This window comes from Phoca vitulina, unplaced genomic scaffold (assembly GCF_004348235.1).
Source record: "Phoca vitulina isolate PV1807 unplaced genomic scaffold, GSC_HSeal_1.0 scaffold6, whole genome shotgun sequence".
In the NCBI taxonomy this organism is placed as follows: Eukaryota; Metazoa; Chordata; class Mammalia; order Carnivora; family Phocidae; genus Phoca; species Phoca vitulina.
The window spans coordinates 23,267,845-23,295,840 of record NW_022589709.1 but is presented as its reverse complement, the minus strand read 5'-3'; the positions used below and the strand labels follow the sequence as shown (position 1 = coordinate 23,295,840).

The following is a 27,996-nucleotide window of genomic DNA, read 5'->3' as shown; positions in this document are numbered from 1 at the left end:
TGTGTGTGTGTGTGTGTGTGTGTGTGTGTGTGTGTGTGTGTGTGTGTCTTGTGTATCCCTGTGTGGCTGGGTTCAACTGGGTGCAGTTTTCTGCCTTCTTCACTTCTGTTTCTCAGGGACAAAATTTCACTTAAGCAATACAAAATTTGCTCCCTGATATAATCATTCACTTTGGAATAAATTTTTGTTTTTGAAACAAGCATTTATAGTAGAAATGACTCTACCTATTTTTTTTGCCACTGTTCCCCTGTCAGCTCCCTTTTGTTTTTAGGGATTTTATTACTTTTTAAATTTAGTACATAAGGGTTTGTGCCCGATCTTTGCTTATTAGCTCATTCGGTCATGCATTCTGCAACTGCCCCATTGGATATCTCCAATGGGGCAAGAGCGACGAGGTTTGGGCACTCGTGAGATGAGTATTTCTTTTTCTTGATTGTAAATTCTAACTCTCACCACTGACAAATAATTATCTTTTCTCATTTTAATAACTAAAATTACTATAACTACCACTCACTTGTAGTTTGTTTGGATTTGCCTGATCTCTGTGCCCTTTTTACATCAGAGAGAATTCATTTAGAACAGTAGTTCAAATGGTTAGGCCCTGGAATGAGGCTACCTGGGTTCAAATTCTGGCAACTCCCATCTATTGTGTGAACTTTGGGCAAATTACCTAACCTCTCTGTGTCTCATTTTCTTTGTTTGTCTAGTGAGGATAATATTGGGACCTATTTTATTTGGTTTTTATGAAGATCGAATGAATACAAATAAATGCTTAGCCCAATGCCTGGCATATTTTAAGTCTTTAATAAATATTAAAAGCTCTTGTTATTTTAGTTTTTGTCACTTTGAGTCTTTCTCTTGGACACTCAGTGTAGAACTTTAGTTCCGAAGTCATCCTGAGCATCTTCATCTTTTAATAAAAGAATTTAACTGTAAAATATATGCTTTCTTTCTTAAAAAAGCTTTTTAATGTATTGCTTCAGTGAAGATAACCTTCCCCTCCACTTCCCCGCTCAGACATTTTTAGGATTTTTAAAATTTTATCCATAAAATTTAAATTTTGACCATGTATCTAGGTATAACTTATTATTAAACTTTCCATCTGTCAATTCAAACATATCTTCGGCTTATGTGTTCTGCTCTTACTATATACTGTTTTTATTTTCTCTGGGGATTAAATTTTCTAGTTATTGAGTCTCGCTTTTCCACATGCATTTTTGATTTCTTTGTTATATTTACTGTGTTTGGGAGATTTTTCTTAAGGGTTCTTTTTTTCCCCCACTTCAGATTCAGTTCTTTGAGGGTATGAAACATGTTCTTTTCTGGCTTTGAATGCTTGGTTTTAACTGTTCTTGTTTGCTTGTTTGTTTTTTACCCCTCAGTTCTGCATTCTTTATATGGTACCCTGTAAGTCCAAGTATTTTCGTCCTTTTTATTCATCCTTGAACAATAACAGATGTATATACACCTGGAATTTGTCCCAAAACAGAGAGTGTAACTGGCCTCAATTCCTTCCTGTTCTAACTAAGTACTTTGTTTCCTTGTTGTGGGTGTTAGTTAATATTGACTGGCCAGCGTCCATTCCCCCTGGTTTCCTTTTGGGAAATGGCCTCTCACACACGTCAGATCCTCCATCTTCCTGCCTCAGGTCAGACAGGCCAGCTATGACCTGAGCTCAGCTAATCAGTGTATTATTGCCCAGCATTCTGAGTCATTAGAAAGTGAAACGAGGGTGGACAAAAGGAAGCAAGAGAGGCAGACGTAGAGGGAAGGTTGCAGGTCATCCCTCACAGCCTTGGTGCGTTCATAAGACTCTTCCTGTCCTGGGACATGGTCCCTGTGATCCCTGTAGCTTGTCCTCTCATTTTCTTCCAGCCCTTCGTTAAGCTTGGACTTATAGTCCTCAGTTTTGTGTGCCCAGGAGAGTCTCCCAGTGCATTTCCTCTCTGGAGTCGGCAGGTGTTGTTGGCAAACAAGAAAGCTAGCTGATCTGTTCCCCCTCAGATCCTTTGTTGGAGAGCTGGATTCTGAAAGATTGCATGGGCATCAGGGACCCAGCAGCTGGAGAAGATGTCCCTGTCATGAAAAGGAGTGGCCGAGGGGAAGAGAGGAGCTGGGGCTGTGGGAAGATGGGGAGATTTATGAAGTGTTTGTTCTCTGCTGGGTGAAGCTGCGGAGGCCAGGATTAGCTTTCTCCATTCAGCTTTCTCTTTTGTGACGTGTAAGCCAAGTAAGAGCTTTGGCCTGTCTGAAGGTCCTGCTTCACAAGAGTATAGGAGAGAGTCCAGCTACCTCCGAAGGAAAGTGGGCTTGCTGCCTGCTGCTTTTCGTAAGGTGAGGCCATGCTTGTTTCCTCCCAGGATGGCTGCATTAGGGAGCTACCCTCTGCAGCAGTAAGGACCCTGGGGTCGAGAGGCTTCTCTGTAGGATGAGCTCTCAAAGAGCCCTCAGGTTGAAGTATGGAGATAGTGATTAGTGTCTGTCCCAAGATACAGCTTTGCTTCAGTCCTTGGCCCTCCAAATTAGGGGCTGTTGCCCAAATCTCTCAGGGTCCTTTCTCTTTATGATTTGAGACTCCATGTTGATTTTTCTTGTAGGATGATGGCAAGTCAGTACTTGAATTATTTTAGTTTCATCTGTGTAGTATCTGTCAGAACCGCCGCCAATTTTATAGCATGAGGATAGTCCCCTTCTCCTTATTCTAGCTGGGTGCATGTCTCTCTCTCTTTTTCTACTCTGTTGGCCATTTTACTTAGGTTGAGCTGTATGAAATTGCCGGTATTTCACCATTTTTGATGTACAAAAATATCAATATCATGGGATTCAACCTAAGATTAAGGATAGAAAATGGTAAGATGTGGTAAGGAGTGGGAATACAAATGAGAATCTAATGCTCAATTCATTGTCTTAAACTTCTTTTGACAGATGCTATTTTGGCAGTGGGAAATATTCTGGAATATAGGCCTGATCTTGATGATACCATTTTGCTTGAAGAAAATATTGTTTTTGTTTGTTTGTTCTTTTTGTTTTGTTTTGTTTTAAGATTTTATATTTATTTGAGGGAGAGACAGAGAGAGCACAAATGGAGGGAGGGGCAGAGGGAGAGGGACAAGCAGACCCCTCTGCTGAGTGGGGAGCCTGACAGGCTCAATCCCAGAACCCTGAGATCATGACCTGAACCAAAGTCAGACGCTTAACTGACTGAGCCACCTAGGAGTCCCAAAGAAAACATTGTTTTTTTATAGCAAAGTTAGGGCAAATGAGTTTTGTTTCTGGTCAAGCTTTGTCAAAGTTTTCTCCCTTCTTGGCATTATCATACACTTTTATTCACTTATTACATTTATCTGTGGAATTAGGGTCATAGCATTTTTTCCCCTACTTACTTAAACATAACATTCTTAGTATTTCTTGCCTAAATGTATGTTTTGGGGAAAAATTAATAGATGTACAGGTGTGCTTTCAGTATTTAAAATTCTGAGCTTGTACTAAGTGGTGTTAACTGATAGAATTTTTTTGACTGCTAGTATAATGCTTATGCAGTGGCTTATTTTTTCCTTTTTGAAGATGAGTCTATGGATTCTATGTCTGTACCTAAATTTGCAAGCTACCTATTGCAGAACAGAACCTGTTAATTCCAGCAGAGTTCCATGTAAGCTTTTATTGTCCCTGAAGAATACCAATTGATTGTGGGAACTCAACAGAAACATAACTCAAGTGATCCCCATAGTCTATTCTAGCAGTGACTTGTTTGATTCTCACCCCCTGTGGCAGCAGTCTTCAGCTCTATAAGCTTTTAAAAATGAGAATCTAGTTAACTAAAGGGAGATCCATGCAAACAACATCTAGCCTTTTTGTGTGTGTGTGTGTGTGTGTGTGATTCAAAGTAATTTAATCAATTATAGTCATGGTGCCTACTTGTAACACATATCCACTGGATTTAAAAGAAACTTCCTCCCGTTAAATAATCAACACATTTTCTGTCTATGCTTGTTTTATTTTTGAAAATGACTAGGATGTTAACATTCTTTTTACTTTTTAGGCTTCATATTTGAATATTCTTCAGCTAAATGCAGTTAAATACTGCATGATGTTTATAATACATCAAAATGTGAATCCTCATTCAGAATCAAGCAGCTGAAACATTAACCTTAGCATTTCTTTTGACTAGCGCCCAGCATATTACATACTTATTTTTTTCTCTCTGGGCACTGAGACACTGAAATAGTTTTTACGGTGCATGTGCTCTTGCTGTTGAGACTGGTGTTCAGTGAAGAAGCCCAATGAGTTGTTGGAACCTAGAACAGTTTGTGTTCACCGAAGTCTTGACCAGCTTCTGTGTGGACATTTTGGTATGAAATAAGGCTTCCTTTGTGTGTGTGGGGAGGAAAGGTATCATCAGTGAATGGTTATTGAAGTGATGGTTAATGAAAATATTTTATCTTCAACACATTGCTGGGTTTCATTGCTTTGCCAAGAATGCACAATCTTTTTTTTTTTTTTTTTTTAAGATTATTTGTTTGAGAGAGAGCGCATGCATGAGAGAGAGAGCACTAGCTGGAAGGGGGAAGGGGCAGAAGGAGAGGGAGAAGCAGGCTCCCCGTTGAGCAGGGAGCCCAATGTGGGACTTGATCCCAGGACCCCAGGATCATGACTGAGCTGAAGGCAGATGTTTAACCGACTGAGCCACTCAGGTGCCCCAAGAATGGAAAATTTCTAATCTGTCATTCTCTTACGTCTTTTTTCCTAGGTTTATATTTAAGTGAACCTTGTACCCTATTTTCTTAACTATCTGTTTGCTTATTGAAATCAGAGAAATGGGGGCACCTGGGTGGCTCAGTTGGTTAAGCGGCTGCCTTCGGCTCAGGTCATGATCCTGGGGTCCTGGGATTGAGCCCCACATCCGGCTCCCTGCTCAGTGGAGAGCCTGCTTCTCCCTCTCCCTCTGCCTGCCACTCTGCCTACTTGTGCTCTCTCTCTATCTCTCTGTCAAATAAATAAATAAAATCTTTAAAAAAAAAAAAAAAGAAATCAGAGAAATGGTTGAGATCACATTCTTAAATAATACAAATCCAAACTTATTGATGTACATTTCAGGTTTCACTATAAAAATGTACCTTTAAAGTTCTCATACAGGTTAATTTATTATACGTTTTATACAGGTCAAATTTTACGGTATTTGACCGAAGGCTGCTGTGAAATTTGCAGAGCAATAAGAAGTTACAGTGTGTCTTGTGATGTTCAGAGTAAATTGCAGATTTGGATTGAGTTTAGAGCCTAAAGATACATAACATTTAATCAAAGGAATCAAAGCAATTCACCGGTGTCTAAAATAATTTTAGTTCTAATAGTTGAAGCAGCAGCATATGTGTATTTGAAGAAGTATGTATTTCACCCCACTTCCTCCACTCCCAGTTCATTTCCAATGAGGCAGCTTTGTGCACCTTCCACCCCTCAGCCACTTCGGCTGCTGGCTTCTGTCTACCTCATGGATACTGGCAAAAGCCATGAGGGACTTCTCAGCTGCTCCATCCACTGGATGTTGGCGCGGTCCCCCTGAAGGCTTTCTTTGCAGCATCAACACTGACCACTTCACTGTCCTTGAAATTCTTTCCTTTTTTGTCTTCTCTGACCCAGAGCTGTTTGTCTCCTGTTTCTCTTCCTGCCTTGCTGAGCATTCCTTTTTCATCCCCTCAGTTTCCTCCTTTGCTCACTTCCTCCATGTCCCTTTCTCGCCTGTGGGGTCGTACCCCTTGCTTCTCCTCTTCATCCTGCAGGTTCATCCACACTGTTATTTTAATTACTAGGTGTTTGGGCTGCTTCCAGATCTAAAGTGCCAACCTCAACTTCTTTTTTCCCTATTTAATGACAGTAGTAACAGCTAACACTTCCTGAGTGCTTAACGTATACCAGGCATGTTGTAAGCACTTACATGTATTTATTCAGTCAGTCCTATAGCTTTCTTAGGAGTTAAGATGAGTTGAGTTTCCTTATGAGGAAACTGAGGCAGGGGTGTAAAGGAACGCACCTAAGATTCTCCAGCTAGTGAATAGGGCATGAGGACCAGAACCAGTGCTGTTAAGCATTGTGTGCTCTGCCTTTTCCATCTGCCATTCAGGCCAAATCCAGTCAGTCCCCTAAGCCTTGTCACTTACTCCTCTTTAGTATTTCTGTGCTCTGAACCCCAGCTCCAGGCCCATTACTCTGTGTTTCCTGCTATTATGAAAACCTCCAGCTGGTCTTCCTGTGTCTAGCTCTGTCTCTTCCAGGTGTCCTCCATTTCTCCCACAGAGTTAGGTTTCTAATGTATCATTCTGTCCATGTCACTTCTTGGCTTTAAAATGCTTCAGTGATGCTTCAGTGTCAGAAGGTACAGACCCATCTCTTTTGTCTGGCACACACTGGCTCTTGCTCTGATTCCTCCCTACTTGTCCATCCTTCCCTCTGATCACTTCCTGCCTCACAGTCTATTCTTAGCCCTGCTGAGCTACGTGGGTGTCCTCAGACACATGTTATTTCTTGTTTAGGAATTTGCCCATGAGTTGAGCTTAGAATTTTTTTTTTTTCCTTTTGTGCAATGGATAATCTCAGTCTTACTCATTTTTCAAGACTCAGCTGAAATATTACCTTATTTCCGAAGCCTTCCCTTATTTACTCCATCATTCATTCAACAAATACTGTGCTAGACTCCGGGGATACAGGAGATGAGGAAGACAGACCTGATTCCAGTCTTCAAGGCAGAATAGGGAAGACATGTAATTAAACATAGTAGCAAAAGAAACAGTCAATAAAACCAAAAGACAACCAACAGAATGGGAAAAGATATTTGCAAATGACATATCAGATAAAGGGCTAGTATCCAAAATCTATAAAGAACTTATCAAACTCAACACCCAAAGAACAAATGATCCAGTCAAGAAATGGGCAGAAGACATGAACAGACATTTTTCCAAAGAAGATATCCAGATGGCCAACAGACACATCAAAAAGTGCTCAACATTGCTTGACATCAGGGAAATCCAAATCAAAACCTCAGTGAGATACCACTTCACACCAGTCAGAATGGCTAAAATTAACAAGTCAGGAAACGACAGATGTTGTCAGGGATGCGGAGAAAGGGAACCCTCCTACACTGTTGGTGGGAATGCAAGCTGGTGCAGCCACTCTGGAAAACAGTATGGAGGTTCCTCAAAAAGTTGAAAATAGAGCTACCATATGATCCAGCAATTGCACTACTGGGTATTTACCCCAAAGATACGAATGTAGGGATCCAAAGGGGTACGTGCACCCCGATGTTTATAGCAGCAATGTCCGCAATAGCCAAACTGTGGAAAGAGCCAAGATGTCCATCGACAGATGAATGGATAAAGAAGTGGTGTATATATATACAATGGAATATTATGCAGCCATCAAAAGGAATGAAATCTTGCCATTTGCAATGACGTGGATGGAACTGGAGGGTATTATGCTGAACGAAATAAGTCTATCAGAGAAAGATAATTATCATATGATCTCACTGATATGAGGAATTCTTAATCTCTGGAAACAAACTGAGGGTTGCTGGAGTGGTGGGGGGTGGGAGGGATGGAGTGGCTGGGTGATAGACATTGGGGATGTATGTGCTATGGTGAGTGCTGTGAATTGTGTAAGACTGTTGAATCACAGAGCTGTACCTCTAACAAATAATACATTGTATGTTAAAAAAAAAAAAAGCAGGAAGGGAAAAATGAAGGAGGGAAACCGTAGGGGGAGACGAACCATGAGAAACTATGGACTCTGAGAAACAAACTGAGGGTTCTAGAGGGGAGGGGGGTGGGGGGATGTGTTAGCCTGGTGATGGGTATTAAAGAGGGCACGTACTGAATGGAGCACCGGGTGTTATACGCAAACAATGAATCATGGAACACTACATCAAAAACTAATGATGTAATGTATGGTGATTAACATAACATAATAAAATAAAAAATAAAAATAAATAAAATAATAAAATAAGGGAAAAAAACAAAAAAACATAGTATCACAATAAAGTGTTTGCTTCTATGGAAGCAAGAAGGGTGTCTTGGAAGGCTTCCTGAAGCAGGTGGTATTCAGGCTGAAACCTGAAAGGGGTTTATAATTAGCCAGTTATGTAGGGGGTGGGGAAGGAATTCCAGGTTATGAGAGCAGAATTGTGATTATGGGCCAGGGATTATTAGCAAGAGCTTGGCATGTTCAAACACCCAGGAGAAGTTTATGAGGCTTCAGCAGTGAGGAGGAAGGTGTGTGTGCTCGGGTTGGTTAATGTCTGGTCATCAAGGAGATGCAGATTATAACTACTACAAGATTCTATCCCAAACCCTTTAGAATGGCTACAATCAAAAAGCCTGACAACACCAAGAGTTGACAAGAATGTGCAGCAACTGGAACTCTCATATTGCTAGTGGGGATATAAAATGGGACAATTGCTTTCTGAAAAGCCACCAGAGTTTTCCAAAGTAACACATACATAATGAGACCTAGGAGCCCCCTGCTAGGAATTTACCTAAGAGAAATAAAAACATGCTCACAAAAAGACTTGTTTAGACATTTTCATGGTAATTTCACACTGGAAACAGTTCAAATGTCCATCAACAAGATAATAGATGAAAAAAAGGGCATATTTGTGCAGTGGAATTACTGCTCAGCAGTGAAAAAGAATGAATTACTGAAATACATGGTAATATGGATGAATCTAATAAACATGTTAAGCAAAAAAAGCCTGACAGAGAATAATAAATATTGTATGATTTTATTTTATGAAGTCTAAGAGTAGCTAAACCTATCTATTATGATAGAAATCATGAAGTAAGAATGTCTTTCTTTTTTGGAGCAGTTGAGGCGGGAGATAATTGGAAAGGGGCATGAAGGAACTGTCTGAGTTAATGGAAATAGTCCATATCTTGTTTTTGGTGGTGATTACAGGGGTATAAACACTTGTCAAAACTGATCAAACCAAACACACGTGTATTGTGTGTTGATATCTCAAAAGTCCTTTAAATACAGTACAGCCATAAACATGATGATAGGTATGTTTATTAACATGGAAGGGTGTGCGTTGGTATAGTATTAAGTAAAAGAAGTTGGTCAAAAACTGTGCCTACCATAACCCCTTATGCATTTATAGCAAGATAGTGAATAGATTTTTGAATTTTACTCTTTAATCTCATATATTTTTTTATTCATTATGAATGAGCATTTTATTAATTTGTTTTGGAAAATGATAGAATGAAGTAATATTCACTATACAGTGAAATATTTAAAGACGATCCTCTTTTTTTGTTTTCTTTTTTCTTAAGTTTTTGTTTAAATTCCAGTTAACATACACTGTAATATTAGTTTCAGGTGTGCAATATAATGGTTCAACACTTACGTGCAACACAGAGTGCTCATCACAAGTGCATTTCTTAATCCCCATCACCTATTTCACCCATCCCTCCACCCCCCTCCCCTCTGGTAACCAGCAGTTTATTCTCTGTAGTTAAAGAGTCTCGTCTTGGTTTGCCTCTCTGTCTTTTTTCCCCCCATGATCATTTGTTTTGTTTTGTGTCTTAAATTCCACACATGAGTGAAATCGTGTCATATTTGTCTTTCTCTAACTTACTTCGCTTAGCGTGATACGCTCTGACTCTATCCTCGTCATTGCAAATGGCAAGATTTCATTCTTTTTTATGGCTAATATTCCATTATGTATATATATACATATATATGTGACGGCTTTATCCATTAGTCAATGGACATTTAGGGTCTTTCCATAATTTGGCTGTTGTTGATAATAGTGCTGTAAACTTTGGGGTACATGTATCCCTTTTAATTAGTATTTTTGTATCCTTTGGGTAAATGCCTAGTGCAGTGCTGGGTTGTAGGGTAGTCCTATTTTTAACTTTTTGAGGATACTCCATACTGTTTTCCAGAGTGGCTGCACCAGTTTGCATAAAGAATATCCTCTTATTAAAACTTGACAGAAATGGGGGTCCTTGGGTGGCTCAGTCAGTTAAGCATCTGCCTTTGGCTTGGGTCATGATCCCAGGGTCCTGGGCCCGTGTCAGGCTTCCTGCTCAGTGGGGAGTCTGCTTCTCCCTCTCCCTCTCCCTCTTCCCCCGCTCATGCTCTCTCCCCCACTTCTCTCTCTCTCTCTCACATCAATAAAATCTTAAAAAAAATGATTAATTGAGCCATCTAATATTGGAAATATTCTTAAATAACATTTCATGATTATTTTATGCTATCGCTATGTTAGTTTTCAGTGTTTAGGAGAAATCGGTATAATATTTATAGTTTAGAAAAAAATTTTCATTTAATTAATGTGTTAATGTAAGTCCAAGTGTATAAAGGGTACACAGTGAAAGGTAAGAGATGAACCACTCTTGTCTCTTTGCCATCTAGTTCTTCTCACAGAATGCAGCTGCTGTGAACTCTATTATAGATATACAGGGAAACATATGTACATATACCTGTGTGCAAATACATGTTTATTATGCAAATGATAGCATGCCATGCACATTGTGCTGATCTTTTTCTGAATGAGTCTGTTTTTTTATTGTAAAATATTCATAACATAAAACTTAGCATCTTACTGATTTTATTTGTACCATTTGATTGCATTAAGTACATTCACATTGCTGTGCAGTCATAACTATCATCTGTCTCTAGAACTTTTTCATGATCTCAAACTGTAACCGTACCTGTTACACAATAACTTGCCATTCACCTTCAGTCCTGCCCCTGGCATCACCATTCTACTTTCTGTTTCTGTAAGTTTGACTACTTTAGGTACCTCATATGAATGGAATAATATGTGTCTTATTGTGTCTGGCTTTGATTTCACTTAGCATAAAGTCTTCAGGGTTCATCCATGCTGAAGCATGTATCAGAATTCCCTTCCTTTTTTAAGGCTGAATAATGATATTTTATTGCATGAATATACCACATTTTACTTATCCATTCATCCATCATTGGACATTTGGGTTGTTTCTATCTTTTGGCTATTGTGAATAATACTGCTGTGAACATAGGTGTTCAAATATCTGTTCAAGTCCCAGCTTTTAATTCTTTTGTGTGTATATCCAGAAGTGGAATTGCTGGATCATGTAGTAATTCTGTGTTTGAATTTTTGCAGGACCCCTCATGTTTTCCACAGCAACTGTACCCCCTTACATTGCCACCCACAATGTACAAGGTTTCCAATAGCTCTGCATCCTTGACACCTATTTGCTGTTTTTTGTTTTTTTTTTAATCTAATTTCCATCCTAATGGATATTGTACCATGCTTTTCAATCTTAATGTATCTTGGAGAACCTTTCAGGAAAGAAGAGCCCTTCTTTTTAAAGACAGTATAAAAATCTATTTTTTTGACTCTTCCCAGTGGGTGACCATGTAGTTTTATTTCTGGTCTTTTGTGAATGCATGGAATGTATCTTTATATTTAGTGTGTATAATGCTTCTGTTTATTTTTATACTTTATTTTTTGACTTAATTTGAATGAACATGTATAAAAGTGTATATGCATTTTATAATTTGATAGTTACTGCCAGAAATGTGTAACAATACCGATTTCCATACATCTTTGACCTCATAGTATGTTACACGACTTTTTGGTCTTTCCAATATGATAAGTAAAAGTGACATCTTGAAGTTTTAATTTGCATTTCCTTATGAGTGAGGCTAAATTTCTTTTCATTTTTGGGAGGCCATCATTTCTGAAATATATGCTGCATATTCTTTGTTCACTTGTCTTTTGAGTTATTGGTATCCTTTTCTAATAGGAACCCTGAGTGTTAAATGGTGAGCAAACTAGGTGTGACTCCTGCCCTCACGGAGCTTACAGTCTATGGAGGGAGAAAGACAATAAACATATAGTGTGTAATTAAGTTTTATGATAAATGTTATAAAAGGAAAGTTTTGGGTTTTATGAAAGATAACTATATAGGTGGCTGGGCTTTAGATGAGATGTGGTGGCTAGGAAAGGCTCCAGGTGGATCCATAAGAGCCGGTGAGGCAGGTGTTGGGAGGGAAAATATGCCAGGCAGAGAGCGCGTGGACAGTGAAATGAAAGGAGTATGGCTGGAATGAAGTGAGGAAGGAATGATGAGAGAGAACACGTTTGCCATCTGTCCCTCATGTTCTGAATCTTTATATAATTTATTTTAGAAAGAGAACGTGTGAGGAGGGGGAGGGGCAGAAGGAGGGGGGCAGAGAGAGAATCTCTAGTAGACTCTGCACTGAGATCAGAGCCTGACCTGGGTCTCGATCTCACCACCCTGAGATCATGACCTGAGCTGAAACCCAAGTCAGTGCCCAGCCAGCTGTGCCACCCAGGCGCCCCCTCGTGTACTATAGCTTTACAGACAGGCGTCAACAATATTCAGAAGTATACGATGAATATCCCCAATTAGTATTCTATGAGGGGTCTTAAAACAGGTTTTATTTTTGTTCTCATATATTAGGTACTTCCCATGAAAGGCGTATGAATCAGGCACATGATAAGCAAATGTTTTTAGGCTATTAATTGATTTGTTGGGAGCCTCCATCTTTTTGAATTTTCCACGTAACTAAATTTTTATTTAAGAATGAATCCCTGTACATCATCTTGTATTATTTCATATTTCCCCAGATGTGTGATTACAAATTCAATTCGTTTTCTCGTGAAATTAATTTGTGATTCTTTGAAGCTGGCTAAATGATGCATTTTTTACTACTAAGTTATCTGTAACCATTTCCGCATTAGGGAAAAAAGCTCTTTGAGTCTATCTTTCTATGTGTGACCAAGTTCCAAATGTGTGATGAGTCTACAGAGGGGAAAAAGTGACACTCAGAGAAAATGATTTGCAGCTTCGTGTGGTCGGCAAGGACATTCTTAAGTGTAAATTCTGCATCTTAGGCAAATCGAGCTGTGACAGATATGCTAAGCCTAATTTTGATCGGTTATTTTGTTAAGCTTTTTATACCAAATTCCTCAGCAGTGAAATAGTAGAAACAGAAATGTGTAATGCTGTTACCAGTGGTTACAAGTCAACCATTTAAAAAAGTGAAACAGGAGTATGGTTAATGTTGAAGTTAGTGCCTGGTTTCCTATTTTCTGTATGTCTATATTCTTTTCTTTCCTTCCCTTTCCCTGTCTTTTCACTTTTGTTTCTAGATCTCATGTTTATTAGGAAATATGAGGAAAAGTGTACACGCAAAAATTTTGCCAGAAGCCAGTCTCTTGGCAGAAACGATGAAATAGATCCGATGGAGTGGGCATGTCTTTTTCGATTTTGTATTCCTCTGGGCCAGAGAAATAGCTCAGTTTTGCTTGTTGAGCACTAAGTGCATGGACATTGGAAGCACCTGTATTCTAAGTGACTTTTTCTGTAGCTGTAGGTACTTCCCATTGCTTGATTTAAAAAAAAAAAAGTCTCAAATATACAGTTGCAGTCTGTCTTAATTTTATTTTCATCATGTTGCTAACAGTGGCAATTTTAAATACAAATATTTATAAATATATATAAATAATATATATGTTATTTATATTTATAAATATATAAATAATATATACTTAATATATATTTAATATATATTTATTTTATATATATTATATATTATATATATATAAATAATATATATATAAATAAAAAAGCCTACCTTTTTGTAGGCTACCATAGCCTTTCTATTATTGCTTATAAATATTTTTCTAAGTCTTTCCTGAGGTGTTGTTTCTGTAGACTGGCAGTCCTACTTTTTGTACTTGTTACTAAATGATGATGATCATTGCTGTGTTTCTCAATCATCAGGTTAATGTTTTCCTCGTGTTTCTTTGGACCTTTTTTGTTTTTCTGTCATTCATGAGATACTTAACTGCATATATTCTAGAATACAGGCATATACATGGGAATTTTGTGCCCTTCTCTCTTCTGCAATTGCTGTGTGTGGGTTTCTGGTTTGGTTTGGTTTTGGTTTTGGTGAGTGTTTTTGCCTAACACAGTGAATATTTAATATAAGACCACACCTTCCTGCCTCTAGGAGTCTTCCAGTTTATCATTTGGTTTTCACCATTCTTATGTATAGACTAGGAAAACCAGGCAGTTCAGTGGAATAGGAGTACTCACCAACCTGATTGTTTGGCCAGGTGTCTAGTCATTGTTATATTGCTTCGTACTTCATATCATGTTTTTTTGTTCTTTTTTTCCATTTGTTTTTTCTTCTGCTTGGTTAGAGACACTATCCTACGAAAAGCTAAAAACCTGTGTCCTTTCTGGCCTGTGACTGTGACATTCATGCCTGTTGTGACCTATTCATATAGTTTTTCTTAAAAACCTATATGAGCATGCTCTTTCAAAGTATCAGTCTTTTGGCTTGTATGACATAATAACTTGGCTTTCTTACAAGTTTGTTTTAAATCCCTCTGATTGAAGCTTTTATAAATAAAACTATATCCTTCTTTTCCAGTAATGTAATTTGCTATTTTAATCGTATAAATATTTAAAAAATTTATTTCTCAGCTTTATATTCTGGCCCACCAATGTGTCTTTTTCTGAGTAAGTCACAATTACATGGTAGCTTTTTAACTGTAAAAATGCCTTTTACCAAGTGGGAGCATAGGTTGCACCTCATTACTGTTTTCTAGAATGTTTCAGGCTGTTTGCACAGATTTATTTTTATCTTTCACATTTCTTATTGCCTCTATTTCCTTTTATATTTTCCTTCTGCTTGGTCCTTGACTCTCCTTTTGATTGTTTTCTCCTCACCTCCTAGCTTCTCTATTTCCTCTTTGTTTTAGTCCCCCCAAGCTTAATTTTTATATCAGCCTCTTTTCTTGAACTTTTCATCTTCGGTTAGCTCCTTTGGGATGTCTCACCGTCTTATCGGACAGCCTTATCCAAATTTATATTTATGATCCCAGAGTGACCTCCCTTCTCACCTCCACTGTGTGTGTCACACTACGGTGCCGTTAGACACCAGGAATTAACACCCAAGACATATGTGCTTTCATCCTTTCTTCTATTGCCAGTCATTGCCCAATTCCCATGGATGATTTTTCATGAGACACCTCCTTTCTCTCCTTCCTCTTCCATATTTCCTACCACTTTCATATTTTTTTAAAAGATTTTATTTATTTCTGTGAGAGAGAGAGAGAGCAAGCAAGCAAGCAGGAGTGATGGGAGAGGGGCAGAGGGAGAAGCAGACTCCCCTATGAGCAGGGAGCCCGACACGGGGCTCGATCCCAGGACCCTGAGGTCATGACCTGAGCCGAAGACGGACACTCATCTGACTGAGCCACCCAGGTGCCCCACCACTTTCATATTCTGGGTCGTACCACCTCACACCCAGATTGTTCAGACCCCTTTCCACCTGGCCCCTTCCTGTCCAGTTTATTTTGCATATGTCTGTGAACTTCATCTAATCTAAAACTTTCTGTTAATACTGACTTTGAGCCGAGAGTCTCATTCAGTCATTCCTCATTTATCTCACAACTGTCAGAGTGCCCCTTACATGCCACACACACTTCTCAGTGCTGGGTGTGGATAAGTGAGCAAAACAGCAGGTGCTAGTCCCTGCTCTCTGGGAGCTTACATTCTGCTCTCATGGTGGGCGGGGTTGAGGAGGGAGAGGGAGGAGACATGGAAACGGAACAAGGTAATTCTGGTTGGTGATAAATGCTATCGTGTGAGAGTGTGGTAGTATGGTGGGAGAACTGATTTAGGTTGGGTGCTCAGGGAGACTTCTCTGGGCAGGTTTTATTTGGGCTGAGACATGAGGACACCTGGGACCAATCAGTTTGGGAAAAATAGGAGAGAAGAAAATAAGTAGGTAAAAAAGTTGTGGAAAACATTTTAATGCATGGGAGGCTTTTCATGCCTGCCCCAAATTGACAAGTCAGTCTTTAAGATAACCATTGCATTCGAATAAGAACTCAATACTGGTCACAGACATCTGGGGCATCATGGGGAGGAGGAAGGGATAGATTGTTTACAAATGGACCTGGGGAAATTAGTTAATGTATATAGTAGGTATGATTCTTTGCTCACTTAGCTGTTTCTTGGAGTCCGTTCATGCCTGGGGATAGGGATCATGTAGCAAAATAAAACTGAGATGAAAAATTCCATCATTGGAGTGATTTTTTTTTATTTTAATTTTTAGACTTCTTAATCTGTAATTTCTATTAACTGTTCAGAAGCAGCAAAGACTTTGTTTTGACCAATTTATTTCTGAAATTTTCCAAAAGATCTCTTTACTGGAGTGCTGAGATAAGGAGCCACGTTTCTATATTGATGGCCAGAATTTAAATCCCAGATCTGTCCTGACGTCTCAGGCTTCCAAGTACTGGTCATAAGACTTAAGAGCTGGGTCTGGGCCAAGGCCTCCAGAGTGTGGCTAAATCTGGCAATCCCCAGAAAGATAAGAAAGAGAACTGACTGGAAGCAGTTTGACAGTAAGAATAGGATAAAATAGCCTTGGATTTAGTTGTGTTCTTAAAGAAATGTGGGTTTTTTTTTTTTTTTTTTTTGGAGATTCCCAGTTTGTGTATCGTAAGTTCTTGATTTGGGCCTCTGAGAATCTAAGGTTTGACTGGACATTTGGGTTTTTTTAGACACTATAATGAGCCATCATAGTGTCCATGTGAAATTATGTTAGTTGGTGATTCCCATGGCAATACAGGATTAAATTAACATTTAAAAATTTTATACAAGGAATTATTCATTCATATTTAAAATTTGTGTCCATTATCCACTCTCTCACTGATTGTATGTTATGCATATGTTTGAATAAATCAGATGTTATGTTAATGTAGTGGATTCTGTTATAGGCTTTGTAGGAAAATGTTTATCTTCTATGCCTCTGGGCTGCTTCAACAAAATTTGGCTTGGTACTTGGCTGTTAGGGGTGGGTATCCAGTGATGTGTATCCTTATTAAAGCTGCTTTTCTTTCTGAAATTCTACACAATTTTTCAAACCATCTTACTGCAGACTGACAAGTCTATGGCATTTAAGGTGTTTGCTTAAATTCTTTACCTCTATACTTCCTCAGGTACTTCTTCAAATTTTTAATAGTCTGCGATTTTGTTTTTTTTTGGAGGAAGGGATCTTCTTGTAACAATTCAGTTGTTCCAGGGGTGGGGAATCTAGTTACCTTGTATGGTATTATGGCAAAGGAGTACCCAATGGACAGATAATGGTAATGTTAGAGCTTTTCACTCAGTAATGTAAAATAAACTATATAGACACATTTTAACTGAATCTGGAGCAAAATGCTTTATAATGTTTTCTGTATTCCCAGAGGCATATGTTATTTACTGGCTTTACCTTTATTATTATTACTTTTGTGTAGTTTGCATGATTAACTTACCATTGTCAGAAGGACTAAAATAAATATTGATTTTCAATATAGGTATATTGAAACAAATATCATGCTTAAAACGACAGCCCTCCAGTAAACATTCAGGATATACTGCAAGTAAAGCACTTTGCTAGGTGCTTTGTAAGATTCAGAAATAAATCAGATGTGTCTCCTGACATCAGGATCTTTGAAGTTGTCTGGGAGATTATAACCTTATGAAAAGGAACTTCCACAGTGACCTGCAGAGGCTTTGCCTAGGAAGGAAGGGTCACACACACACGCTTCACTAAGGATGTTTTATCACTAGGGCCCCAAAGTTGAAATTTATTCCCTGGTTTAAAAAACTTTTTTAGTAACTTATGTAAGTAATGGTTATACTTGCTTAAGGGCTGTCCCTGATGTTTACGCTATTTTAAATCTTTTATTTGAACTTTTCTTGTATATGTTATTGTAAACTCCTATATTTATTTTCTCTCTAGTTTGCTACAGAATGGTCAGTTTGAAATTGTGACAGGTGGCTGGGTTATGCCTGATGAAGCTGCTCCACATTATTTTGCCTTAATTGACCAACTAATTGAAGGACATCAGTGGCTGGAAAAAAATCTAGGTATGTATTGACGTCTTTCTCCTTCATTTGGACTACTTTGGGCAATTAATTTTGGGGAACATGAGTTGAGGCTCTATTTTATTTTTTTAAATAACTGATTTTCCCAGTATTTTTTTATCCTTCATTAATTTATGATGTTTCCTCCATCATAAGCTAAGTTGCATAAATATAATGTGGTCACTTTTACTGTCATCTACTTTGTAATCTATTATTTTGTGTACTATTCTTATTAATTTTTAGAATAATTTTCTTCTAACAGTATCCCATTGGGATTTTAATTTTATATTAGTTAAGACTTGGTTAGAAGAGGCAAAAACCTAATTTACTTGCCTAAGAAAAAGAAAGAAATAGAAGAATGACAGGAAGGTATTAGTTTTGTCATTGAGAATTCAAGAGGTATGGTAGGTTCAGGTAAAGTTGGATCCAGGAGACTCAGATTTTATTGTGTGGACACTGTCTCTTTTGGCTCTGCTTGCTTGCTTGCTTGCTTATTTATTTATTTATGAGAGAGAGAGAGGGTGGGGGAGGGGCAGAGGGAAAGGGAAAGAGAGAATCTGAAGCAGTCTCCATGCCCAGCATGGAGCCCTACTCGGGGCTTGATCTCACAATCCTGAGATCATAACCTCAGCTGAAATCAAGAATCGGATGCTCAGTCAACTGAGCCACCCAGGCTCCACTTGGCTCTGCTTATTTTTGCATGGCTTTAGTCTTCTCCTGGTTCTCTTCACATGGTGAGTAAGAGGGCCATAGGCAACTAGGATTCTCATCTTCCCAGTCTAATCAGTAGTTTTCCTTAATGCCTTACCTAATTGTCTCACTTTGGATTAAGTGCATAACTCTGAGCCAGTTTCTGTGGCCAGAGGTATAGGGGCTGAAATCATCAAGCCCTAGTCAGTTTATTGGAAATGGTCATGCGGGAGAGGGGTTTGTGGAAGGCATGGTCCGCTCCACTGGAACCATGTGAATAGGTCCTCCATGGGAAAGAGGGATCTTGTTACCACAAGACATGGGGAAGAGGACGCTGCCCTGATAAAACCAGGTGTTCACTACAACTGGTAAGAACATGGGACTCATTTAAATCTTTGCAGTACCTAATATTTGCATCCTGCAATGTGGTATGTAATTCTTTTCAAATATTTCATATCTGAGTACAATTTTGTAGCATTTAGGAAATCCAGGTCCCCAGACACCAGCCAAGGGCAAACCTTCCAAGCAAGACCTTTCTAAAGATAGCACTTTCAGACCTCCTGTGTTATCTCTTTTTTGTGTACAGGCATGATATCTGCAGTTTATTCTAATAACAACAACAATCACACCAATGATATGGCAAAAGAAAAAGTAAAGCAAATATGTTAGTAATTGGTAAATCTGGTGGAGGAGTTTATGGGAGTTCTTCATATTTTTCTTACACCTTTTCTTTTAAGTTTGAATTATTCCAAAATATAAAGAAAGAATGAATGGGGATGGCAGGGACTTTATCTCTAACACAGAAAAAAATTTTAAATAGGAAAAAAACAGAAATGCCAAGAAATAAGTCCAATAAAAAACATGTATCCTTACCACACAGATACTGTGGAATTGTTTCACTGTGTTTAAACTGTGTAAAAACAATGTAGTTTATGCTAATCACAGATGCTACTGTGATCATGTATTGAGTTCTTTTCCTTCTGGAAGTCCAGAATCTTAACATGTACTGCTAGGCTGAGGATGCCTCCATGACCAGCCCCCAACAAATACCCTGAACGCTGAGTCTCTTCAGGAGCTTCCTTGTTTGATAGCATTTCACTTTTGTCACAGTTGTTTCGATTGTTGTCACAACATGGAGGGATTGAACCCATCCTGTGTGACTCCATAGGGAAAGGACTCTTAGAAGCTTGTGCTTGGTTTCCCGTGGACACTGTGCCCCCTGTGCCTTTTCCCTTTGTGGATTTTGCATTGTGTCCTTTCACTGTAATAAGTCATAGCTGTGAGTATGACCATATGCCGAGTCCTCTACATTTTCTTAACAGCTCACTAAATGGGGGTGGCAGACTTAGGGACCCCCTACACAGTGCCACTTTTCTTAAATAATTATGTTCTAAACCAAGAATATTTCTTTTATAAACCTCAGTTTGGGGATTTTTTTCTTTATGTTTAGCTTTTATTGACATATAAGTTCTATGCAGTGCAACATGCAAATCTTAACTATAGAGTTCAAGTTTTGGCAAATATATATACCCAGTTAAGCCACTTTTTCATCACCCCCGAAAGTTCCCTCATCCTCCTCAACTCTCCTGCAGCCAACTGCTCTCTGATTTCTATCACTGTAGGTTATTTTTGCCTGTTTCAGAACTTCGAATATATGGACTGACTCCTTTGGATCCAGCAGCTTTTGCTCAGCATAAATTTTCTTCTTAAAATTGTATTGTCTCCAATATCATAAAATTTATCCACTTAAAGTATACAATTCAGTAGTTTTTAGTCTATTCACAGAGTTGTGCAACCGTTGCCACCCTCTATTTTTAGAACATTTTCAACATCCCCAAAAGAAATCTCTTACCCATTAATAGTCACACTCCTTTCTTGACTCCACCCTTCCCTGCCCCAGGACCATGCCACCACCAATCTACTTTTTTTTTTTTTTTTAAGATGTATTCATGTATTTTAGAGACAGGGAGAGTGTGTGTGGGGGGAGGGGGGCAGAGGAAGGGCAGAGGGAGAGAGAGAATCCAAGTAAGACTCCCCACTGAGTACAGTGCCTGACATGGGGCTCAATCTCAGGACCCTAAGATCATGACCTGAGCCTAAATCAAGAGTTGGACGCTTAACCGACTAATCACCCAGGAGCCCTCTCACCTGCTTTTTGTATGGATGGATTTGACTCTTCTGGACATTTTACATACACCGAATCATACAATATGGCCTTTGTAACTGGCTTCTTTTACTTGGCATGATGTTTTCAAGTTCATTCATGTTGTAGCATGTATCAGTGCTTCATTCCTTTTTATAGCTGAATAATACTCTTTTGTTTGGAAAGACCACACTTGTTTCTCCTTTTTTCAGTTGCTAGACATTTAGAGTGTTCCCCTTTTTGGCTACTGTGAATAATGCTGCTATACACACTTGTGTAAGGTTTTTTTGTTTGTTTGTTTTTTGGTTTTTGGTTTTTTTTCCCCAGCAAATATATTTTTTTTAATTTAAATTCAATTTAGTTAACATATAGTGTATTATTAGTTTCAGAGGTAGAATTTAGTGATTCATCACTTGCATATAACACCCAGTGCTCATTACATCAAGTGCCCTCCTTAATGACCACTGTCCAATTACCCCATCCCCCTACCCCACACTAGCGTAAGTTTTCGTGAGGACATATGTTTTCATTTCTTCTGAGTTTATACCTAGGAATGGAATTGCTGGGTCATATGGTAGCTCTGTGTTTAGCATTTTGAGGAGCTGCCTAATTGTTTTCCATAATGGCTGCACCATTTTACATTCCCCCCAGCAACGTATGAGAGTTCTAATTCCTCTACATGTGCAACATTTGTTATTGTCTTTTTTATTTTAGCCATGCTAGTGTGTATGAAATGGTCCCTCATTGTGGCTTTGACTTGCATTTCCCTAAAGACTAATGATGTTAAACGTTTTTTCATGTGTGTATTGGCTATTTATATATCTTCTTTGGAGAAATGTCTGTTCAAATTATTTGGCTATTTTTACATTTGGGTTCTTTGTCTTTTTATTGTTGACTTGTAAGAGTTCTTTATATATTCTTGACACTAGTTTCTTGTCAGACAATGATTTGCCAATACTTTTTTCCATTCTGTGGGTTGTTTTTCAGTTTCATGAAGGTGTCCTCTGATGCACGAAAGTTTTGATTTTGATGAAGTCCATTTTAGTTTTTCTTTTGTCACTTGTGTTTTGATGTCACAGCTAAGAAACCATTGTCTCACCTAAGGTCATAGGATTTACTTTGTGGTTTTTACCTAGGAACTTTATGGTTTTTAGTTCTTACATTTAGATAATGGACACATTTGAGAAAATGAAATATCTTTTTGTAGCTTTGGCTGCATTTTGTAAATTCATGTTCTGTTTTGTTTTTTAAGCAATTTAGAACAGCATGTTGTTTTGGATACTTTATATTTGGTCATGGAATGCTTTTTAAATTGTTTCGTTTTTTGTTAATTTCTGCTTTTGTGACCTCTGTTATGCAAATATCATTATAAACCTTTTGAAGTTTGAGTTATTAAGATTATCTTTTGCCCAAAATATCATAAACTTTTTGAAGTTTGAGTTATCAACATTGTCTTTTGCCCAAAATACCTGTTTTTCTAACTGTTCCCTGACTTCTCTTAAGCTTTAATATTAAATGTACTTGGAATAATCCAGTGACTAATTATATTATTCATATTACTTATGTTCTAATTTTTAAGTCTGTTAGGTTTGTCAAAAATTGAGGGGTGTATTTTATTCTTTTTAATGACCATTTCTTGTCATTTTTCCTAACAAGTTTTACTTTATTATGTATTTTGATAATCTTGCTTGATGGCACAAAATCTTTTTCATGATCTTTCCTGGTATTATTGGCAAACATACCCTTTATAAAACTTTGGCGCTTTTTTGTGCTGTGCTTTTACCTAAATTTGCCCCTTACCCCTTTTAAAACAGTACTTACCATACCAAGGAAAACCCTAGTGGGATACTGGGGTCCTTTCTAGGTCTCTGCCTAGCTCTCACCTCCTTTCATGTCAGAGTTTTAAAAAATATGGTTTACATTCTTCCTTTTCTGTATCATCACCTCCCAGGAACTCTTAAGTCCACTGCAGCTAGGTTGCTGCTCCTGTGGATCATGTGAGTTTGATAGGGAAAACATCCCTAACGTTGCTAAAATCTGACATCACTGTAGAATTTGATGGTGATTTTTACTCTCACTTGCAAGCTAATTCCGCCCCTGTTATTTGGGACATTGCAATCCTTTATTATTTTATAACTTAATTTTGATATAATTTCAAACTTATAAAAAGCTGCATGACAGCTGGGAAGGGCTCTTTCATATGTCCTGTACTTAGATTCATAATGCATGTTTTTCTGAACTATTTGACAGTAAGTTGGAGGCATCTTCTTTCTTTATCTTCCAATCCTTCATTGTGTGTTTTCTAAGAAAATAAGGACATTTTCTTCTTAATTTCAGGAAACAAACTGAGGGTTGCTGGAGTGGTAGGGGGTGGGAGGGATGGGGTGGCTGGGTGATAGACTTTGGGGAGGGTATGTGCTATGGCGAGTGCTGTGAATTGTGTAAGACTGTTGAATCACAGACCTGTATCTCTGAAACAAATAATACATTTTATGTTAAAATAAAAGAAGATAGCAGGAAGGGAAAAATGAAGGGGGGGAAATGGAGGGGGAGACGAACCAGGAGAGACTATGGACTCTGAGAAACAAACTGAGGGTTCTAGAGGGGAGGGGGTGGGGGGATGGGTTAACCTGGTGATGGGTATTAAAGAGGGCACGTATTGAATGGAGCACTGTGTGTTATACGCAAACAATGAATCATGGAACACTACATCAAAAACTGATGATGTAACGTATGGTGATTAACATAACAAAATTAAAAAAAGTTAAATTAAAAAAAAAGGACATTTTCTTATATAACCAGAAGAAAGTTATCAAATCCAGAATGTTAGCAGTGATATAATACTGTAATCAAATTCATAGGCTATATTCAAATTCTCAATAGCATTTTTTTTTTTTAATAAAAGGTGCTTTTTTTTTTTTTTTCCCTTGAAGTCCAGGATCTAACCATGCTCATGTGTTGCATTTAGTTATCACATCTCTTCAGTCTCCTTTAATCTGGAACAGCTAGCTCCTCAGCCTTTTTAAAAAATTTCTTGACCTTGATATTTTTGAGGAGTGCAGGACTTTGTTGTAGAAAGTCCTTTTATTTGAGTATGTCCATTTCCTCACGATTAGCTTCAGGTTGTTTTTCCTTCCTTCCCTCCTTCCCTCTTTCCTTCCTTCCCTCCCTTCTTCCCTCCTTCCTAACCTAAACCAATCTACTTCTTTTTTTTTTTAAAGATTTTATTTGTCAGAGAGATAGAGAGCACAAGCAGGGGGAGTGGCAGGGAGAGGGAGAAGCAGACTCCCCGCTGAGCAGGGAGCCCGATGTGGGACTCGATCCCAGGATCCTGGGATTATGACCTGAGCCGAAGGCAGTCGCTTAACCGACTGAGCCACCCAGGTGCCCCTAAACCAATCTACTTCTTTTGCTCGAATATCACTGCAGTGATGTTCTGTTGGCCTCAGTGCATCCTGTCAGGAGGCACATGATGTCTCCCTGTTCTAATACTGGTGCTGCTAGCCTTGATCAGTTGCTTAATTTGTGTCTCTTAAGTTTCTTTGCCGTACTGTTACATCTTTCTTCTTTAATTAATAACTTATTTGTGGGAGACACATTGAGATTAGCTAAATATCCTGTTCCTCATCAAACTTGCCTGTTGTAGTTTTAGGATCCATTGATGGTTTTCTAATTCTGTCATTCCTTCTATAATTATTAGTTGGCATTCTACTGAAAGGAATATACCTTTCCTTTTTGTTTCCTTTATTTCCTATTTCTTTTTTTATTTTCTTTTCATTTAGGGCTCATGGATCTCGTGGCTTCTTATTTTATTCAATGGGTTATAACCCAGTACTATCATTGTTTATTTTGATGCCCCAATTGTCACACATTTGGATAGTGGAAGCCCCTACAGGCTGTCTCCTGAGTTATTTTAATATGTTCCGATGATTCTTTGACCATTTCTTTACTTTATGCTGTAAGTATATGTTCCAGGCTTATTTTGTATTTTCCCAGCCACCGTCCTGGGATGAGCCATTTCTTTAAGGTTATTTTTAATAGAGCATAGTGTTCAGAAGTCATCATCTAAAAGCTAAGGTGTGCTCATTGGTCCTGAGGTGTTACTGTATCTAGGCCCTCCTGGGGCAGAGCTAGAAAATGGGTGTGGGTGTGGGTGTGTGTTACAAAACCGTAAGTTAGTGCTGATACCTCCTATTTCAAGTCAGGGTCCTAAAGTACATTCTGCTCTCCCACATTTACATATTTGGTAGTTCTTTAACAGTGTGAACCCTGGCTCCCTGGTCTTAATTTGCTCAACCTTAGAATACATGAAAAGTAGTTCCAGAATTGTTAAACCATACCACCACAAAAAACCAAAAATACTAAATTGAGTGTGATTTAGTGAAACAACTGATAGCACAGAAATATGAGCTAAATTGGGTGGCTCAGTCAGTTAAGCATCTGCCTTTGGCCCAGGGTCCTGTGTTCAAGTTCCGCATCAGGCTCCCTGCTCAGCGGGGAGTCTGCTTCACCCTTTACCCCTCCCCCCTGCTCGTGATCTCTCCCTCTCTCTCTCTCTCAAATAAATAAAATATTTTTTAAAAAGATTTCTTTACAGTTTTTAGAGGTGAATTACGTATGTGAAATGCAAAAATATGTGGTCAGTTCTTTGAGTTTTGACACATATTCTTGGTCCTCTGAGAGTTCTGACTTTTTCTCCTCAGTCTCCTTTGCTGGCTTCCCAGTTCTGTGTTCATCTTCAAGATTGTTCCACAGAGTTCTTCCCTCCCCTCCCTTTTCTGATACTCTGTGTTACACCTATTTGCATGATATTCTGTGCAGTCAGGATCAAGATAAACTCATTTTTGTAATCCTAGAACCTCTCATAGTCTAGGTATATGGAAGTGCTAACCAGGTGTTTGAAAAAAATGCACATAGTAATACTATGTCTATAGATTTCTGTAGGTTGTATGTACAAGTTTGCTTTTGAGTATCCTGAATAAATAAAAGATCAGATTTGTATAATGCCGGATGACTAGTCTTCTTTCATTAATTCCAGTCTTTACGTTTATTATGTTTATTTTTTACATTGTACCCTATGTGAAATTGAGCTATATCTTTAGTCAATGGCTCTTAACAGTTGCTGTGAGTCAGTTGTGGAGAATTCCATTAATCCTTTCTGGGTAGAGAGAAAGTACCAGCATTATATTATATTACAATTTTATTATATTTCACTAAGATTTAATGAAATATGGTGCAGTTATTTTGGTCACTTCTGCTACTGTATAAAAAGATGATTTGAAGCTATTGTGAGGTATGAAAGACAGCCTGAAAATCCCTTAACGTTGGGATTGAGGAGTCCAGGTTGAAATAAGTTAGCTTACTTTTCTTTATTACATAGCAAGTTGCTGGGTTATCCACCTCAAAGGAAAACAAGACTGTGAGGTCTTAGAAGGATGGGGGGGCTAGGTCCTGTTTGTTTCTCTAGCTCCATTAAATGGCAGGAGCTTTCTAGTATCTATGAGATGGCAGAGTGCTGATTTCAGTGCCAGTTGATTAACCTCTAGTGCGATTCCTCTGCCTGGGAAGAAGACATGGCAGCGGCAGCATCCTCCCGTCTGGGAGCCCTGCTGGGAACGTATGCTAAAGGGGAATGCTGGGCAGATGCTTTGTCCTCAGACCCAGAATACCATAGAACTCTGATGGCTCTGAATGGATTGTGACTTCATTTCATTATCAATTAAAAAAATAACACTTATTTTCTTTATCGACAGGAGTGAAACCTCGGTCCGGTTGGTCTATTGATCCTTTTGGACATTCGCCAACAATGGCTTATCTCCTCAAACGCGCTGGATTTTCTCACATGCTTATTCAGAGAGTTCATTATGCAGTTAAAAAACATTTTGCATTGCATAAAACGCTGGAATTTTTTTGGAGACAGAATTGGGGTACGTAGGGTGTGATGAAAGTGGAAGATCTCACTTGACCTAGATGTTATTTCATAAGGGTTATGAACTCCTGCTGTTACGGGCTTTATTCAGAGTGTCAGTCTTGAAAATTAGGTTGCTTCAAGATACACATTCTTACGATTTTTTTCCCAGTGTATTTGTGTTAAGATTCTCTTAAGCAGTGGTGAGGATATTTATCTATAGAACACTGTGGATTCTTTTTTATGCCTAAAGGAAGTAAATAAATGTAAGGAATTAGTCTTTTGCAAAGAATGCTTTTACTTCCTTCTGTTTTGAAAAGGACTTGTTTTATCACAAAGTTGAACATGTGTGAGAACTTATATCCAGTCATTTATTTCACATTCAGCCTGTGTTTCCTCCTTCTGTCTTTCCTGTCTCTGCATCTAGTAAGAATTGCCTTTTAAACCATTAATCCTGTCCTCCTGGAACAGCCCTCCTATTACCTGTCCTGCTTGTTTTCACGCTGTATTCTGTGGGTGCACAGGTGTTCCCAAGGTCATACTTCTACAGCTCTTTGCTGAGGGGTGGGAAGGAGACAAGATTTAGGCTTCTTGAGAGGTTTTTGCCTTTCCCAACCCCCATTTAATTCAGAATACCTTATTATTTCTTTTTCTTTATTGAGTTCTTTATTCTGGGCCATGCATTGTACTGTATGCTTTATATCTGCTCTCTCACTAGATCTTTATCCTTTAACTTCGGTTCTCTCATTATCCCTTTTAAATGGTGAAGAAATGGATGCTTAGAGCTGTGAAGCCTTTTGCCAAAAGTCATACAGGTAGTAGGTACAGAGGCGAGACCTGAATCCAGCTTTGTGTAGTTCAGAAGCCCAGACTTTTAAGCCCCTGCCATTCACTGCTTTCCCGGTACTGGGTTTTCAGTAAGATTTCATCCACAAAAAGGGTTTCGTTGCTAAAACAATGTTCAGAAATTACTGCATTGCATCATACTTGTTTTCCTGTGTAAGTTAGATCCCCCCTTAAGTGTTTTCAAAAAATCGTTTGTAAATCTAGACGGTAACTTCCTTATACGTACTGCTGTTTTTTCAATAAGGAAAGAAATTAACTATATAATTTTTTATTCTGGAAATTAAAACCTGTAGGGAAAACGAGAACTTGTAGGGGGTTATATCCTGTATAGTTTGATCAAATGCAAAGAGCATATTAATTAAAAAAAAGGGATTGTTAATTTGAAGAGGCCCTACTTAACAGTATTGCCTACATTCAAATTGCCCATAAATATCAATCAGCAAGAAAGTACTAAGTACTTTTATGTACTTAATACC

At 38.4% G+C, this 27,996-nt stretch overlaps 1 protein-coding gene across 2 annotated transcripts in view; it reads left to right on the top strand.

Annotated features, from left to right (window-relative positions):
• Window positions 1-27,996, top strand: part of MAN2A1 (mannosidase alpha class 2A member 1) — a 165,189-nt gene that overhangs the window by 42,101 nt on the left and 95,092 nt on the right. For both annotated transcript variants that reach the window (XM_032403874.1, XM_032403875.1), the window contains exons 5-6: window positions 17,809-17,936; window positions 26,520-26,693. In XM_032403874.1, coding sequence (XP_032259765.1) covers window positions 17,809-17,936; window positions 26,520-26,693 — 302 coding nt within the window. The remainder of the gene's footprint in view (window positions 1-17,808; window positions 17,937-26,519; window positions 26,694-27,996) is intronic.